We start from the raw sequence: 16377 nt of genomic DNA on the forward strand, positions 1-16377 counted from the left end.
TCACGACCCTCGGCAATGAGGAAAACGACACAAGAAGGGGATTTCAGAAGTTTTATAGGAATTTCACAAAAAAATTCCGATGAAAATATAGCTGTCAAATTACTACATATATAAAATAGTCGATATAAAAGAAGCCATGACAATTTCTTCAAATTAAGTAATAGGCCGCTCTTAACAATAACATCGTGTTTTTTGTATTATTTAATTTTATAATATATATAATAAAAAAATTCTATTGCAAATACCGTGTATTACTTTTACTGTGTAAGTTTAATACATAAATATAAAACAAATTAAAATATAAACACTATCCGAAGTGTCTCCATAGGCTGCAATACAGTCCTTTAAACGTTGAGGCCAGTTATCAATAAAAGCACGCACTCTTTCCATGGGAAAACTTCACTGCCGATCGTACGGATTGTTTTAGGGTCTCCGCGTTTAGAGCAAGCCGTATTATCTAAAACTGTTCTAATTTTTCTGTGACCTCCCTTTGCGTACCACTTCAGTAGTTATTTCGATATTTTTATTTGTTAAGTTTCGCCCGTTTTTCTCAGTTCTGAGGCAGTTTATTTTGAATAGGTGGTAGTTTTCGACGTTCACCAAGTGTTTTTTAATCCTATTTTGAATAAAAATATTTGAATTTGAATTTGGAAAATTCCCACATTATTTTTAAATTATCAGTTAAAAAATAACCAGTATGTCTTTTATAGGCTGCAAGTTCTACGTCATCTTTGAAAATATGCGACATGGTACTAGGTCCTATCGTCATCTCCCGAGATAAAAGGTGTCGCTTTTTATCTCACCGAGATAAAAATGTTGTAGTATGAAAAAGCACCTTTTTCGTACGAGCACTACGTGGACGGGCCAGATCTTTTTCTGTCACAAACAGAGGAGGTCTCATTGTATTTATTAATAGCCCGGTACACAAACATTTTACGAATATCAAGCGTATGGAGAGTTTTTAAAATTGCATTTGGCTATACAAACCTGGCAAACAGGCCTGGCAGAAATACTGTTGAAATTAGAGGCATCTCAGAACACCATCAGGGACCTGCAAGCTGAAGTTGCGACTTTGCGCAACAATACTGTTGTAAGTAGGTCAATAGAGGCCAATAACATCAACACACGACGTGGGGCTTGCATTGCTTCGCCAGCGAATTTTGAATCAGCGAAATTCGACTCGACACCAGCCGCTGTGCCTGCACGTGTAAGCGGTAATGTACTTGCCACCCGTCCCTCATCTCCTCTCCTCTCGGAGGTGTCGCCTGCTGTCGTTACGTCAACACCTCAACGTGACTATGCTGCTGCCATCCGCCAGCAACCCAGAAAGCGGACAGTGCTGAGGACAGAAACTGGAATCGGGCACGCTCGCAATGAACCCGCTTGTAGAACTGTGTCGAAGGGTCTGGCCGACAAGGATGGCTTCATTAAGGTGGAGTGGAAGAAGAGGAGACCTCCTAGTCACAACCAATGTGGCACAGCACCGATAGAACAGAACCAGCTCCTGCGTCCCGTAATCCTAGCGACGTATCTACGTGTCTCGCTTTCACCACACCACCAAGGCCTCTGACATTGTTCAGTACTTGGTGGAGAAGACAAGGTTCCGGTTGGGAGTCGAAAAGTTGGTGACGCGTCACGCAGTAGACTTCAACTCTTTTGTTGTTCGCGTCCCGACAGAACATATATCGATATCGACCTTCCTGGACGTGCAGCTGTAGCCGATGCGGGTCGTGTTCCGCAAGTATCGCGGACGTCGCCGACCGCGGGAAGCTACCGAACCCGCGCCTCACATCGCCGCGAAAATGTGACGTAGATTTAAGTTATATATCATATGTATGTTACGCTATAAGGTATTTATTTTATGGGCCTTGTAGGCTGAAATAAATGAATTATTATTATTATATACCTACTCAGTGTAATGCAATCACAGCGATTCGGTTGTCTTTATCACCCCACTCCATCTTAATATCGCAAAATAGTGTACAATGTATTGGCGCCAACAAGACAAACTCAATAAACAATCATATAAAAACAACAGATTCTAAATTCAAATGTAATATTTTGATTATTTTTAAGTGTGACAGTATTACTTTCAATAAGTGATTTTATGTCGTATTTTGAATAAAAATATTTCAATTTGAATTTAAGGCCAGACTAAGTATTGGTATATACTTAGTCTAGCCAAAAATTCAAATTCATATTAATGTTTTCTACTAAGTATTACATAAAGTCATAGGAAATTATTATATCATGAATTTCTATTACCTAATTATGTAACTAGGAAATTACAAATAAAGACATTAAACATATAAATTCCTTGAACCAAAAATCTAATTATTTGAAACGTACATCAATGACACTGACCGAGACGAAAGCATAAACTTAATCGAGTCACGAGTCACATTCAAATATGAAAGTTTGAAATTGGAAAAGGAATCACAGTTCCCGCGCATACAAATGTGGACACAAATAAAAGAAAATTGCAAAAGTTTTGTGCATATTTGAGACCAAGTTGATACAGTTCAAAACGTTTTTATTTTGATATGTTTATTCACTTTTTTATAGGTTATAATTGTAAAATCATAATAGACTTTAAGAAGAAAGTATGTTTCTGTAATTTGTGATTGAAAACTTTTTCTTTATATGTTTTATATATTATTATCACCGACTAATAAAAAAAGAAGGACTCCGCGCCCGTGATATTAGCAAGTGAAGCACCTTTATGCTAGTGTGCGTGTGTGCGGTTACGGGGTATACCGGATACAAAATTTTTTCTCCCTTAAATAATTATATATCCACAAATACATTTATAGTATTGTTTTTACACTTTTTCACAACGCACGACGGCATTTTTAAAATATTTTATTGCGACGCAAACTGATCTGTCACAGACGATGGCAAATCTCATAATGGCGGCCGATCGGCTTGTATTAGAGTAAGTGTATGCGTGGGGCTATGTATTTTCAGGTTTACCGACTTGTTTTGGTGCCTCACTGTTATGCAATGACACGTAGTCCTTCTTATTTTACTCGTCCGTGATTATTATATAACTGCAATTATCTCTCTGTTTTTCAATGTTTTTAAATATACAATAAACGTTAATTTAGCTTAATTTATAATATCTACTAGAAATCATAAATAAAATAAAATCGTAACAACAACTACAAAATTCACATTGGTTTATTTTCACTGTGCTTAAAAATGCCAACTACCTTAATAAGTGAAATAATCTGTCTTATTCTCACAAAGTAACATTTGAAAAAGGATGATTCATCGTTTGACAAAAGTATACAACGATGTAATAACATCTTAAGCGAAGACTTTAACATGAATATGTCGTTCAAAGGAATCTCAAAGAAGCTGACAATTCCAACTCTAAAACTTTTCCCGCCCAAGTCTAATATAGCAAAAAGTGATTTCTGTACCGAAAGCAGCGTGATTTATATCATGCCACCCGAGATAACACGGAATCTTTTTGTTGTTTTAAACGTCTTTGTGTAGAGATGCCATTTGCATTCAACGTTTTATTTTTGCTTGTCATTTGATTTGGATAAAGATTTCTTTTCATCTTGTTTTTCGTCTTTGGCATTGCTTACGTTTTTTCTTGCTCATAATGTATCAAAACTATTTTAGACATGTTATTTATTAAAGGATTGATGTTATTTTTTTACCAACTTTAAAAAAGGAGGAGAAGGAAAGGTTCTCAATTCGTTGATATTTTTTTTATGTTTGTTACCTCAGAACTTTCGACTGGGTGAACCGATTTTGATCATTCTTTTTTTATTTAAAGTCGGTGCCAGACATGGTAGGTTTGTAACTACATACATAGTTATAGGTGAGATGTGCTTGAATCGCACGCGCGAAGTGAGGAGGCGAGAGGCGAGAGCGGGGCGCCGGCGGGAGGACACCGATTCCAAAAATGGCAATAATCGTAAAAGAATCAGATTAATTAATTAGATTTTTTATGCTTTTTAGTGCATATTATATCTCTTGTTTTGGAATAGTGTTTTGATGTCGGTTTTTTTTCATTCACTAACTTTCACTAAAAAAACTGAACATTAAAAATAGAAATAAACATAATTTAATGGAACATCGAACAAATAGCAAATACCAATATTGAATGATTAAATATAGAAAGTTAATTCTAATCGTACATTAGAAAATACACTAATATTCATTAAAAATTGTAATTAGCTGATATTTTCTTCATTATATAAGTATTAGATTCACCTTAATATTTTGACATTTCGACTTATATAAATATGAGACATAGGTAAGAATGATAAACAGTTATTACATTAAGTCTTAATTATTAAATTACAATTGAATGAACTTTTATCCACAGCTAGGATGTTTTGTTTATAATATAAATGTCGTTGGTTATAAAATGTTAATTGTAGATTATGCTATAAAAAGTCAAGTAATATAAAGCTAGTAAGTCATAAATATGTTTGCTATATTTTATGAAGTTACTTGTTTTCAGTTCCTCCGGACATCATGAGTGACGATACTTCAGGGGATGTGTCGGTTCAGGAGTTGGAAAACGCTACCTTGACCTGCCGAGCCACTGGTCATCCCGCACCTAAGATCACATGGAGAAGAGAGGACCACGAACCTATATTGTTGAAAAAACCCATGTCCAGGGAGTTTGAGAAAGGTAGGTACCACTTTGTTAATTGTATCAAGCAGGGGTTGCCAACTATCTTAAGAATAAGTTAAGTTGATGCACGTCAAAGAGGTAATTAAAATTCAAGAGACATCATCATATCAGCCGGAAGATGTTCACTGCTAGACAAAGGCCTCCCCGGGGATCTCCTCGACTATCGGGTCTTCACTGTCCTCATCCAACCAATTCCGCCAATTTTGAGCAGACCAGTGGGGGGCTTATCAACGCTCATCTTCCAGTACGTGGTCGCCATTTGAGGTCTTTGCTGCCCTAATGGCCATCTGTCCGTCGAGCTATGTGCTCTGCTCACATCCACTTCAGTTTCAGGATCATCCAAGCTATAGATATGTATCGGTGTCTTTGTAGATCTATGTAAACAAAGATTTCAAAGATTTATTGAATTATTTAATAACATGTGAAGAATAATTCTATTTACTTGATCAGAAGAAAGCGTTGAGGAATTCCAGATAAATTCGAATTATAATCTGGATAATTGAAAATATGTTTCGGTAACACGCTTTATAAGAAACAAAGATATCTCAACCTGTGCATTTAGATTTTATTAAACATTATTGTGACTTCATAGCAAATAAAAAGTACCTAATGTTTCATAACATCACGCGTTACTGAAGCGTTTATCCTTCGGGAATCTTGATGGGGAATAAAATTTTATCCACATCGTATTCAAATAATCGAAGGTATAATAACACTAACGAAACGTTCTTTAACTTTACAGATGTAGGAATATGAGTGCAACAATATTCGTCATTCTGTTAGTTATATTATGTAAATGTTACATCAAAATTCGATGTGGTTCAAATTTATATTTATTGGAATGCACATAGAATGTTAGTTTGAATTGACTTATTGTCATTTTCAGCTATACAAATTTAATTTTAATTCGATAATTTATGGAACTTGGGGCTTAGAAGCCGTGTATCTTGGGGGAAACGCCTTAATTTCAACGCCGCAACCACTGAGCCAACTGTCCCGATAATTAACAAACACTCGATATATTTTTTTTTGCCATTAATATTTAGTTTTGAATAATTTATGTGTGTTTAATATTTTATTGAAGATAAGATGGGGCAGTAAAGTTTTAGTGGCGACCATGTACTGGAAGTCGCAGTGTTGGTAGATCTCCCACAAGATGGACCTATGATCTGGTCAAACTTGGCGGAATAGGTTGGATGAGAGCAGCACTGGACCAATAGTCGTGGAGAACTGTGGGGAGTTCTTTGTGGACGTCTTCCAGCTGAAATGATGATCTACGTATGATCTATTTGACCGTTGCTACACAAAGCTGCTTGTTTTGTCATAAGAAGATAAATGAGTGTAACCTGATGCTAAGGGATCACCGCTGTGCCTACTTCCTATCCTAAACCGATCATCTCATGCGTTCAAGCGGCAATTGACGACGTGCTTGCACAGATCTCCTCCGCTGAAATCGTAGTCTTGGGTGATTTCAACGGGCACAATGCCGAATGGCTTGGATCACGTACCACAGACTACGCAGGGCGATCTGTGCATAATTTTGCATTGGCGTATGGTCTGTCCCAATTGGTTGAGTCGCCAACGCGGCTCCCGGATGTGGATAGCCACATGCCGTCCTTATTAGATCTTCTGCTGACTACACATCCCGATAATTACCAGGTCTTTGTGGACGCCCCTCTCGGATCGTCCGACCGTTGCCTGGTCAAGAGTGTAGTGCCTATCCGACGCCAACGTCGCAGACCACCAGCGACCCGCCGCGTTTGGCACTACAAGTCAGCAGATTGGGATAGGATGCGTTCCTATTTTTTGCATCCTACCCTCGGGCCAAGGTTGGTTTCCTTTCGGGTGATCCTAGTGCCTGCGCCGTTGCAGTAGCCGATGTGATACTGCAGGGCATGGATTTTTTTATACCAAGCTCTGTAGTACCGATCGGTGGCAGATCACAGCCCTGGTTCGATGCGTCAGTTAAAGCAGCATCTGACTGCAAAAAACAGGCGCATCGAACTTGGGTTGCGGCGCTGGGCACAAAGGATCCAAACTGCAAAGTTCTTAAGAGGAAATATAACCGTGCCTCCAGATTTTTTAAGCGGCAAATTGCTCGTGCGAAGTCTAAGCACGTCGTCAAAATCGGCGAGCAGCTTTCTAGTTACCCGACCGGAACACGCAAGTTCTGGTCGTTGTCGAAAGCTGCTCTTGGTAACTTCAACCAGCCGTCCATGCCGCCGTTGCACATGAGGAATGACACCCTGGCCCATACGGCAAAAGAGAAAGCCGAGATCATTTAATATCCTAACACAGGACCTCCAGCTTCGTCACTGGGCGTAGCATACAGGTCGTTGTCGACGGATATTTCTCGAACCCGAAACCCGTGAATGCTGGAGTGCCCCAAGGCTGTGTGCTATCTCCTACGCTGTTTCTTCTGCATATCAATGATATGTTAGACACCTCCAACATGCATTGATGACAGCACTGGTGATGCCGTATACACGGGCCATGCAGGTCTCTCTCGGGAAATCGTCGACCAGTGCCGGAAGAAACTTGTGTCTTCTATTGAGTCCTCTCTCGAGAAGGTTGCGGAATGGGGTAAATTGAACCTTGTCCAATTTAACCCCCAGAAGACTCAAGTTTGCGCATTTACCACAAAAAAAAACCATTTGTCGTATAACCGCTCTTCGAGAACACTTCTCTTAAAGCCGCGCCTAGTATCGGAATACTGGGTCTCGAAATCTCGAGCGATTGCCAATTCCGTGGCCATCTGGAGGGCAAAGCCAAATTGGCTTCGAAGAAGCTGGGCGTAGAATAGAGCACGGCAATACTTCAAGCCGGCCCATATTCTAGCGCTCTACGAAGCGCAGGTCCGGCTACACATGGAGTATTGCTGTCATCTCTGGTCTGGTGCACCCCAGTATCAGCTCGATCCATTTGACCGCGTGCAACGTAGAGCAGCTCGAATTGTCGGGGACTCAGTGCACTGTGAACGGCTGGATCACTTGGCGTTGCGTAGAGACGTCGCTTCATTGTGTGTCTTCTACCGCATTTATCACGGGGAGTGTTCCGAAGAGCTGTTTAACCTGATTCCCGCCGCCGAATTTCACCTTCGCACGACACGCCACAAGTTAGGATATCATCCCCACCATCTGGATGTGTGGCGGTCCTCCACAGTGCGGTTTTCAAGAAGCTTTCTCCCTCGTACTACAAAGCTGTGGAATGAGCTTCCTTGTGCGGTGTTTCCGGGACGATACGACATGGGTACCTTCAAAAAAAGCGCGTACACCTTTCTTAAAGGCCGGCAACGCTCTTGTGATTCCTCTGGTGTTGCAAGAGAATGTGGGCGGCGGTGATCACTTAACACCAGGTGACCCGCTCGTTTGTCCTCCTATTCCATAAAAAAAAAGGAGTGTTCAATCATATTCCTGGGCAGCGCATTGTGTCCAAAATAACAGACAGTTGCCCCGCCTCGCTCCCTCTCAGTACTTTTTACTTCTCTCTTCTTTCATATAATTGTTGGCAGTCGATATTTTTTTTACATTAACACACGAACAACATATACTATTTCATATAGATGTATTCTGTATAATGTTTCACTGTGAGAAGAATTATTTACCCTAAGCTTTCCTGGGTTAAAGGGTACAGACAGAAGAACAAAACATTCAATTAACGATTCAAACTTTTCGCTTTTGACATCAGCGACCGCGCCCCTCAATCGTTACACCCTACAGTCAACACTCAAGATTAATCCAACGGTATTCGTGACACGAACGATTATCATAAAATTTCATTCACGTGAACAATTTCTGAACAGCTCTTTTATTACGCTTATGATAAGCATTATTTGAGTGTATTTGTACTGAACATCTAAAGCGTAAAATTATAATATGTATCGTTAGCTTTTATTTTATTTGAAATTGTCCTTTATATTATAAATAACAAGTCTTCAGCATCATTATATTAAATTTTTAAGTCAAGTTTTGGAAGATCTCTCCGTAATACCTCTGACCTCGTAAGTTTATATATAACTTGTGTGATTCAAAATTTTGAGAATATAAATGCTTTTTATGCCTTTTACGCCTTTATGCCTTGATAGTGTAGTAAATATATGTAAGAACATTTAAATCACTTAAAAATGTTTGTGTTAAACTAACTGTCGAACTCGTAAGTCTTTCGGTAAGATCACACACGAAATAATGCTTTTTTGTATGAAGAACCGGCGCTAGAAACTCTCCCAGCATTCTTTTTTTGCGCTCTTTTTAATGAAATATACAATGTTTTACTGTCATTGCTATTTTTTATAAAAAAGTAATAATAATCTAATCCCAGACTGTCCGATCACTTAGATATACAGCTGTAGAATTGAAGGATTTACGGCAGAGCCATTTTTTAATAAAATATTTTAATTTATCTGGGACTTTATTATAGTATACATTTGTAGAATACACTTACTGTATATTATAGTATACATTAAGTGTATACATTTACCCTTAAAGCTATTTTTGTATCTTCTGAAGCCTACTAGGATTAGTTTAGTAGTTTAATGCTTCAAGTACAAAGGTACGAAAATAATAGAATAAAGCAGGTGGCACTGGATTGACATTGTCATTACTTACTATTTCGGTGTGCTTAAAGATGTACAAAATACTTTTATGTTAATAATATGTGTTCCAAGCCTTATCTGGACCAAGTCTCAGGTGTGTTTGCAAATTGCTTGCAAGTTGAAGGAACATTTTTACTCCTTCCCTCACTTTTAAGTATTTTCAAACATTGTCGTGTTGAATGTAAGTTTTCCATTTTATCGCATAATCATAATATGAGAAAATATTATATTTCGTTGTATTTGAATTAAAACTGAAAATGGTAAATAGAAGACATAATTATTCTGCATGTAAAATACTTCATTGTAGTTACACCATTTATGGACCTTCCGGATATATTTACAAATTCAAACTTCATACTATATAATTAATTAACTTATCATTTGTGATAATATTGATTCAATAGTGAATATAACGTGAACTGATGATAAGTCAAATTTTCTAAAATGAAATTTATTTTCAAGGTAAATGTTAAATAAGTTAATAATATATAAATAATAATAAGCAAATTAGTGAAACTTTAATGTACGATGCAAAAGTACTTTAAACACAGTATAATCTCAGTACATCTTATTGGACTTTAAGACACAAGTTCTTGATTGGCTGTGTATCCTAAAAAACAGCCAAAAGTCGAGATAAAAATTTGTACTCTGTGAATGAATCAGTCCTTTAAAGTTGGGAAAGATAATGCTTTATTTTACATTTCCTAACGTTTCAATCGCAGGACTTGTTTTAGTCAGGCTCTTTGATTTGGTATCCTTCGCCGAATCCCTAAGTCAAAAACTAAACTTCAATCCTTTCTGGATTGGATGTGTAAAATTCTTCGACAGCGCGGTAATCAAGAAAAAAACTTATACATTACACTTGGCTCCGAGTAAAGCGTTTCTTAAAAAGCTGCAACGCTTTTGTGATTTCTATTGTTCAAGAGAGTTTGGGCGGCGGTTATCACTTATTATCAGACGACCCGCGTGTTAGTTTATCCTATTACAACCCATAACTATCTCAATGAAAAGACCCTGTTCAGGTCATTCCAGAAGAAATAAAGCTAAATATTTGACCAATTCACACACAATCAATACACTAAACTATTCCAAATTTCCAAAAATAAACGGCATGTATTTTAACATTTTTTTATCACTTTGACATCAAATTCGGATTCAACTATTTTTATTCAAAATAAAATTTAAAATCACTTATTGAACGTCAACAATGACCACCCATTCGAGAAAGTATGTGTCAGACCTGAGAAAAACTTCGCGGGATTCTTTTTTATTTTTCATAAAAATAACGTTACAATGAAATATCGTACAATAAAATTACGCTGAAGGCGGTCGTTCCATTTCCAATTTGTTATCATTTAGAAATAAGTAATTAATTTTATTACAATTTTTACTACACAATCGTTTTGTAACAATTGTTTTAAATTTCGTAACACAATTGTTTTGTACATTTTCTGGGATCATTTTGTTAAAGCACATACATCGCCCAACAAAAGACTTACAAACTCGTCACCAATATCAACGAACGATCATGGGGCTCACTTAATGGAAGGACGCGCGGAAAATATTATCATACAACCACCGCTCGTTTTATTTTAGGGCTTATTTTCGTAAACATGCTCTTATTTTATCATTATTTCTTAAACTGTGGTTAACATACTTTAATATATTGCTCGAACAGAAACACGATATAAATTCTCGATTGAAAAAATACAAAAGCAGACCTTTTTGCAGCGTTTTTACGCGTTTTATTACCAAATGAAGTTAAGATTACTTGTCTTGGACTTTATTCTAGTACAACTTTCCAATAAAATATTTATGCTTAATTTATTAATTATCACAATTGGAAATAACGTTATATGGCACTTATGCAAATTACTTTGTGAAAGGGATTAACCACGCTGTTAACCACGCCTATGCTATTTTAATCTATTGAGAATGTTTGCCCTTAAGTTCAAGTAATGGGAAGATTCACAAACGTGTAATCTATTTAACGGCTCTCACAATTATTGTAAATAACGGTTTATTGCCCTATCCAGAATTTACTCATTTAAGGCTTTATTACATGTCTGTGACCTTGCACATAGAGAGAGGGTGGGCGACCAGGCGCACGAGTTGTATTTAGAGCTTGAAATACTTATTAATTAATAATACTTGATGACTATAAAAAATTGAGTCAACCACTCCATGTAGTTTTCTTTTCGTTATTTATGGAAACAAAATTATGATATTTAGAGTAATATTAACCAAACGTTTAGGATTTATTTAATTATTTATACTATTAATCATTTACAGAAAGAATCTTAAAAACTAACATAGTCCCGCAAATCTGTTTGGACAGTTTGTCTGCAGGATCAAGTCTCTTGTAATACATTAGTGCTTATTAGAATATTGATTTTATATTATAATTTATAAGTATTAAGTTACAACATGTGATTTGACAAAATTAAAAGTACAATAGACATCTTTAGTTAGTTAGGTTAGTATATTATACACTATAATATTTATTATTTTATAGCTGCTAGTTATATAACATTAGAGAAAACTGGTTTAAGCGGGAGTGAATTTTCGGTATTCAAGGTCAATGCTATAACAGTTTAATATTATATTCACAGCGGCGTACAAACACGTTGCTCTACAAGCAGTCACCTATTCATGCAAATTCATAATTCAAAATAGGATTTTAAACCACTCAGTGAAAGTCAAATGAACATTCATTGGAAAAATTATGAACAGACATGAGAAGGACGGGCGCAACAAACTCAGCAGACCTCTCAGACTATTCTGGAGACAGGCCGTCGTTCCATTGCCAATATGTGCCCATCTTTAACAATATCGATTATTTTATACCTTTGTCAGACAAACGTATTTTAGTTATTTTTAAATTTTTTACAACACAATATTTATTGTGGACATTTTCTGACATCATAATATTAGCATAATAAAAGGATATACATAGATCAACAAAAGACTTGCTAACTCGGCTTAACCGAGTAGTAAGTATAACAAGTTTATCATAGTTTCTAGAAAATTCAATCGAAAATGAAAATATTTTTTTTTAATTTTTCTCTAAATAATTCTTTAAAAAAATGGTAAAAATATGGGGTCGTATTCAACTGCAGCTGATCAGCATTAAAAACATTAAAAGTTTAATTACTTTTACCAAATAAAACCTCGAACAAAATGTTATTTCATTTCAACTGTGATTTGTATTCATTCGCCTGTAAATCAATTCTACTTTGTTCTGGTAGACTATCATACGCACCAACTAACTTTTAAATTGAACTTTTATCTTGGAATGGAAAAATAAATTGATGCGACACGAAATTATTAAAAAGTTTCGGTTAAATAATAGAATTCGTTGCTAGAAAATCTATCAAATATCAATTCTGGTATTTTGTTGAAAACAGTTTTGTATTTACTTTTATCGAAATGAAAAACTAATAGCCCATTATCATCAAACTCGTAAGGTGAGGTTTTAATCTATAATTAAGTAAAAACTATATACGGAGCTATACAAAACATTATCAATAATTGAAAAAAGTAGTTTTATAAAATAAACTAAAAAGGTATACAAAGGCATAAAAGGCATTTCTTTCTCAAAATTGATTCCTTCAGAATTATTTTTGGTATTTCTAATATATTAGATAGTACTAAATAATTTACATTAGGGGTTAAAGTATGAAATTGCCGATTTGTACTAAAAAATTTAAATTCTTTTTTTTTTAATTTAACATATTTATTTAATCAAATTACTTTATTATCTATAAATTGCTGCCATCTAATAGGAAGGTAATTTATGCCTTTGCGATAGAACTCTGGTGATCTAAATTCGACAAACTGTGTGAAAGCATTTTGTACTGCCTCCTAAGAAGAAAACTTCTTAACACGTAGAGAATTGTCTAAATCACAAAAAAAATGGTTGTCCGTTGGAGCAAGGTCTGGCGGATACGGAGGGTGACGAATGGTTTCTAATTGCAGTTCCTGGGAGATAAAATGGTTTCTCGTGCTGTATTAGGTCTCGTGTTATCATGGAGCAATAATGGTGACGGTTATAGTAACATCCCATTTCACATTTAGATCAAATATTTCTTAATTTCTGTATCGATACAACAAGGCAGCTCAAGTAACAACATGCGTTCCTTTCTGCATATCAGTCAAATCATGAGGCACCCATTTTTCGTCTTTTTTATTTTATTGATTTGACGCAAATGAGTCAATATTGTTGGTAAGGTAACGTTTAACCATGCCGCTAATTCCTGGGTAGTTTGGCTCGGATTGGCTTCAAACATCTCTTCCAATTCATTTTTATTCACCTGTGTGGGCGGTCTTCCACGTGGTTCATTCTTCAAATCAAAGATGCCACCAGGAAAGCGTTTAAGCCAAAATCGCACGGTATGTTCATTAGCAATCCCCTCTCCAAACGCAACATTGATATTGCGAGCTGTTACTTCCGCGTTAGTTCCTAGTTGGAACTAATATTATAAAATCACTCGAATTTTCGAAGTATCTATCTTTCTTGTCTAAGCTGAATAAAAAAAACCACTGAAGTTGATAACAGAATGTTGCACAGTTTTAAAAGAAGACCTACATAGGTACCTAATGAAAATAGTTTTACTCAAAATCTCAAGCCATGAAGGTTGTATGTCAATTCAAAGTACCTTTTACAATAAAGCGGCAATTTCATACTTTAACCCCTATAATATTTTTTCTGTTATTTGATTTCTTAATACGGTCATTGAGCTTCTATGTTATATCTTACTCTTAAAGCATATCATAAATACATATAAACCGATATTGCTTAGTTTAAGTAAGCATATTTTTTATTATAATATTTAGAAGAATATTTTTTCTTGTCTGTATTTTGTGATTTATCCGTACATTGTCAACTAAGTTTAATGATACATTTTCTCAAACTCTCCAGTTTGTCAAGGCAATTGTATTAAGTTACCTTTTTTAAATACACATTTAAAATCAGTTTCTACTATATCAAAAAAATGTTAAGCACTAAGAAAATCTACCCTCAGATATTATACGGATATTACACTGGCCTGCAAAAGTAAGTATCATCACAATTTTCAAATTATTTTTTTTTCTAAACTATAGAAGTTATCTCTACCTTACCTTAAGATTAAAAACGTTTTGTTGCAAATTTTATAGGCTTTAATTCTTAGAAACTAAAATAATGCATTAGAAACATTTTTAACTTAAAAAAGATAAAACAATGAAAATAGACATTTTTAGTTTAGTGTAAAAAAATTCAACTAAAATGTATTACATATTATTTAATTTTTAATAACTGGTATTGCCTCCTCGAGCTCTGATTACAGCTTCGAACCGGTTTGGCGTACTGAACACTAGGTTTCGGAGCCGATGTTGGGGAATATTCTCCCATTCTTCTACCTGGGCCTGCTTTAGTGCCCTGAGGGTAGTAGGTGGTAGTCTGCGATTTCTGACTAGCCTCCCAAGCTCATCCCAGGCGTGTTCAATCGGGTTGAGATCAGGACTTCTTGATGGCCAAGCCATCACGCTGATACGCTGATCTTACTGTACTGTCACTAATGTAGTCCCTCCGGGTCTGAAGTAGCTGTTGCTGGACTTTAACTGCATTTTGGTGGCGATTTCTTAACACAGTGGAAATAATATAACGATCTTCTCGGGCACTGGTACAACTGGATCTGCCATTACAAGGTCTCCTCAGATGGTGTCCAGTCTCTTCGTACCTTCGCTTTACCTTCTGGACCGTTCGTACCGTCACACCCACCATTCTTGCAGTGCGACGCATACTGATGCCTAGTTCCAGAAAAGCCATGATCCTAGCACATTCTTCAACTGAAAAAGGCATGATAAATAAATGTTATGTGCTTTTTAGCATAAATTTTTAAAACAAGACCCATCGATCTTGAAAAAAATTTAAAACAGAAAGAAAAATGTGAATGGTAAAATTGTAATTCGGAAATGTCCACTTTGATAAAGGAATGGTTTTGTTTTTGAAGTTTTTTTTTCAGCCAATTCTTAAAAGAAGGTTACCGACTATAAAGTTTTTATGTACATAATTAAATTCTCTTTGGAGTCCTTTTTATTTCGAAAGTATATCTTGTGAACTTAAAACGTTATCCCAATTTTAAAAGTGTGATACTTACTTTTGAAGGCCAGTGTATATTATGTTACACCCGAAATAAGTCACAACCTTCTGACATTTCACCTTAAACGTCTTGATATAATCAATCGTTTATAAATAATTCCTCCATTCTTGAGGTGACCTCATATTACAATTTTGACGTTACAGTATCGTCTATGTGTTAATTATTTAATACCCTTTGGAAATTAGATTTGAACCAATGGAACCAATAACCATGTATAAAAGGCAAGCGGAATAAAACTGGCTGGTTTCACTTTTACAGCAAAATTCTTAAAACTTCTGCTCTTTACGAGATCGTACTCCCAACTGTGTCTCAAGGGTTGTCCACCAACCACCAATTATCATTGACAAATCATATGCAATATCACTTTTACAGCTAAATTCTTGTATGTGCTCCCATGTCTCAAAAAAATGTAAAGCTATTATTGTCGTCTATGCATCATGACGACATTATAGACGACGTAGAATTGAAGAAGCCGGAGATGATTTTATTTTATAATAAAATAAAGGGTGGCGTAGACACTCATGACAAGTTGTGTTCCACATATAACGTTACTCGGCGGACGAAGAGATGGTTATCTTTTTTCATTTATTCAATGCATTCGTTATTTATTACTTCAACAACAATGAGGCTACCATAAACAGACGAATTTATCTAAAATTATTACCAACAAAATTAGTAAAAGCACATAGATTAGCGCGAGCAATAGTTCCGTCCCTGCCTAGTGCTTTGAAAAAGTGATTGGCAGAACCTGAAGTTGCGACTCCTTCAAAGTCTAACACTGGATTGCATTCAATAAAAAGAGGAAGGTGCTTCATCTATCAACGAAAAGGCGACAGGAAAACGACCGCAAAGTGTAATAAGTGCAACAAATTTATCTGTGGCGATCATACAAAGAAAATTTGTGATAATTGTTGAATTATTATAGTACTAACGAAAAACATATTTCTATACTGTTTTAAACATCTTGTTGAGATTTTTTTTGT

At 35.9% G+C, this 16377-nt stretch overlaps 1 protein-coding gene across 3 annotated transcripts in view; it reads left to right on the forward strand.

Moving 5' to 3' along the window:
* LOC126968816 (limbic system-associated membrane protein) overlaps positions 1-16377 on the forward strand; it is a 72756-nt gene that overhangs the window by 39041 nt on the left and 17338 nt on the right. For all 3 annotated transcript variants that reach the window (XM_050813960.1, XM_050813959.1, XM_050813961.1), the window contains exon 5: positions 4484-4657. In XM_050813960.1, coding sequence (XP_050669917.1) covers positions 4484-4657 — 174 coding nt within the window. The remainder of the gene's footprint in view (positions 1-4483; positions 4658-16377) is intronic.

The sequence above is a fragment of the Leptidea sinapis genome, chromosome 16 (genome assembly GCF_905404315.1).
Source record: "Leptidea sinapis chromosome 16, ilLepSina1.1, whole genome shotgun sequence".
NCBI classification, from domain to species: domain Eukaryota; kingdom Metazoa; phylum Arthropoda; class Insecta; order Lepidoptera; family Pieridae; genus Leptidea; species Leptidea sinapis.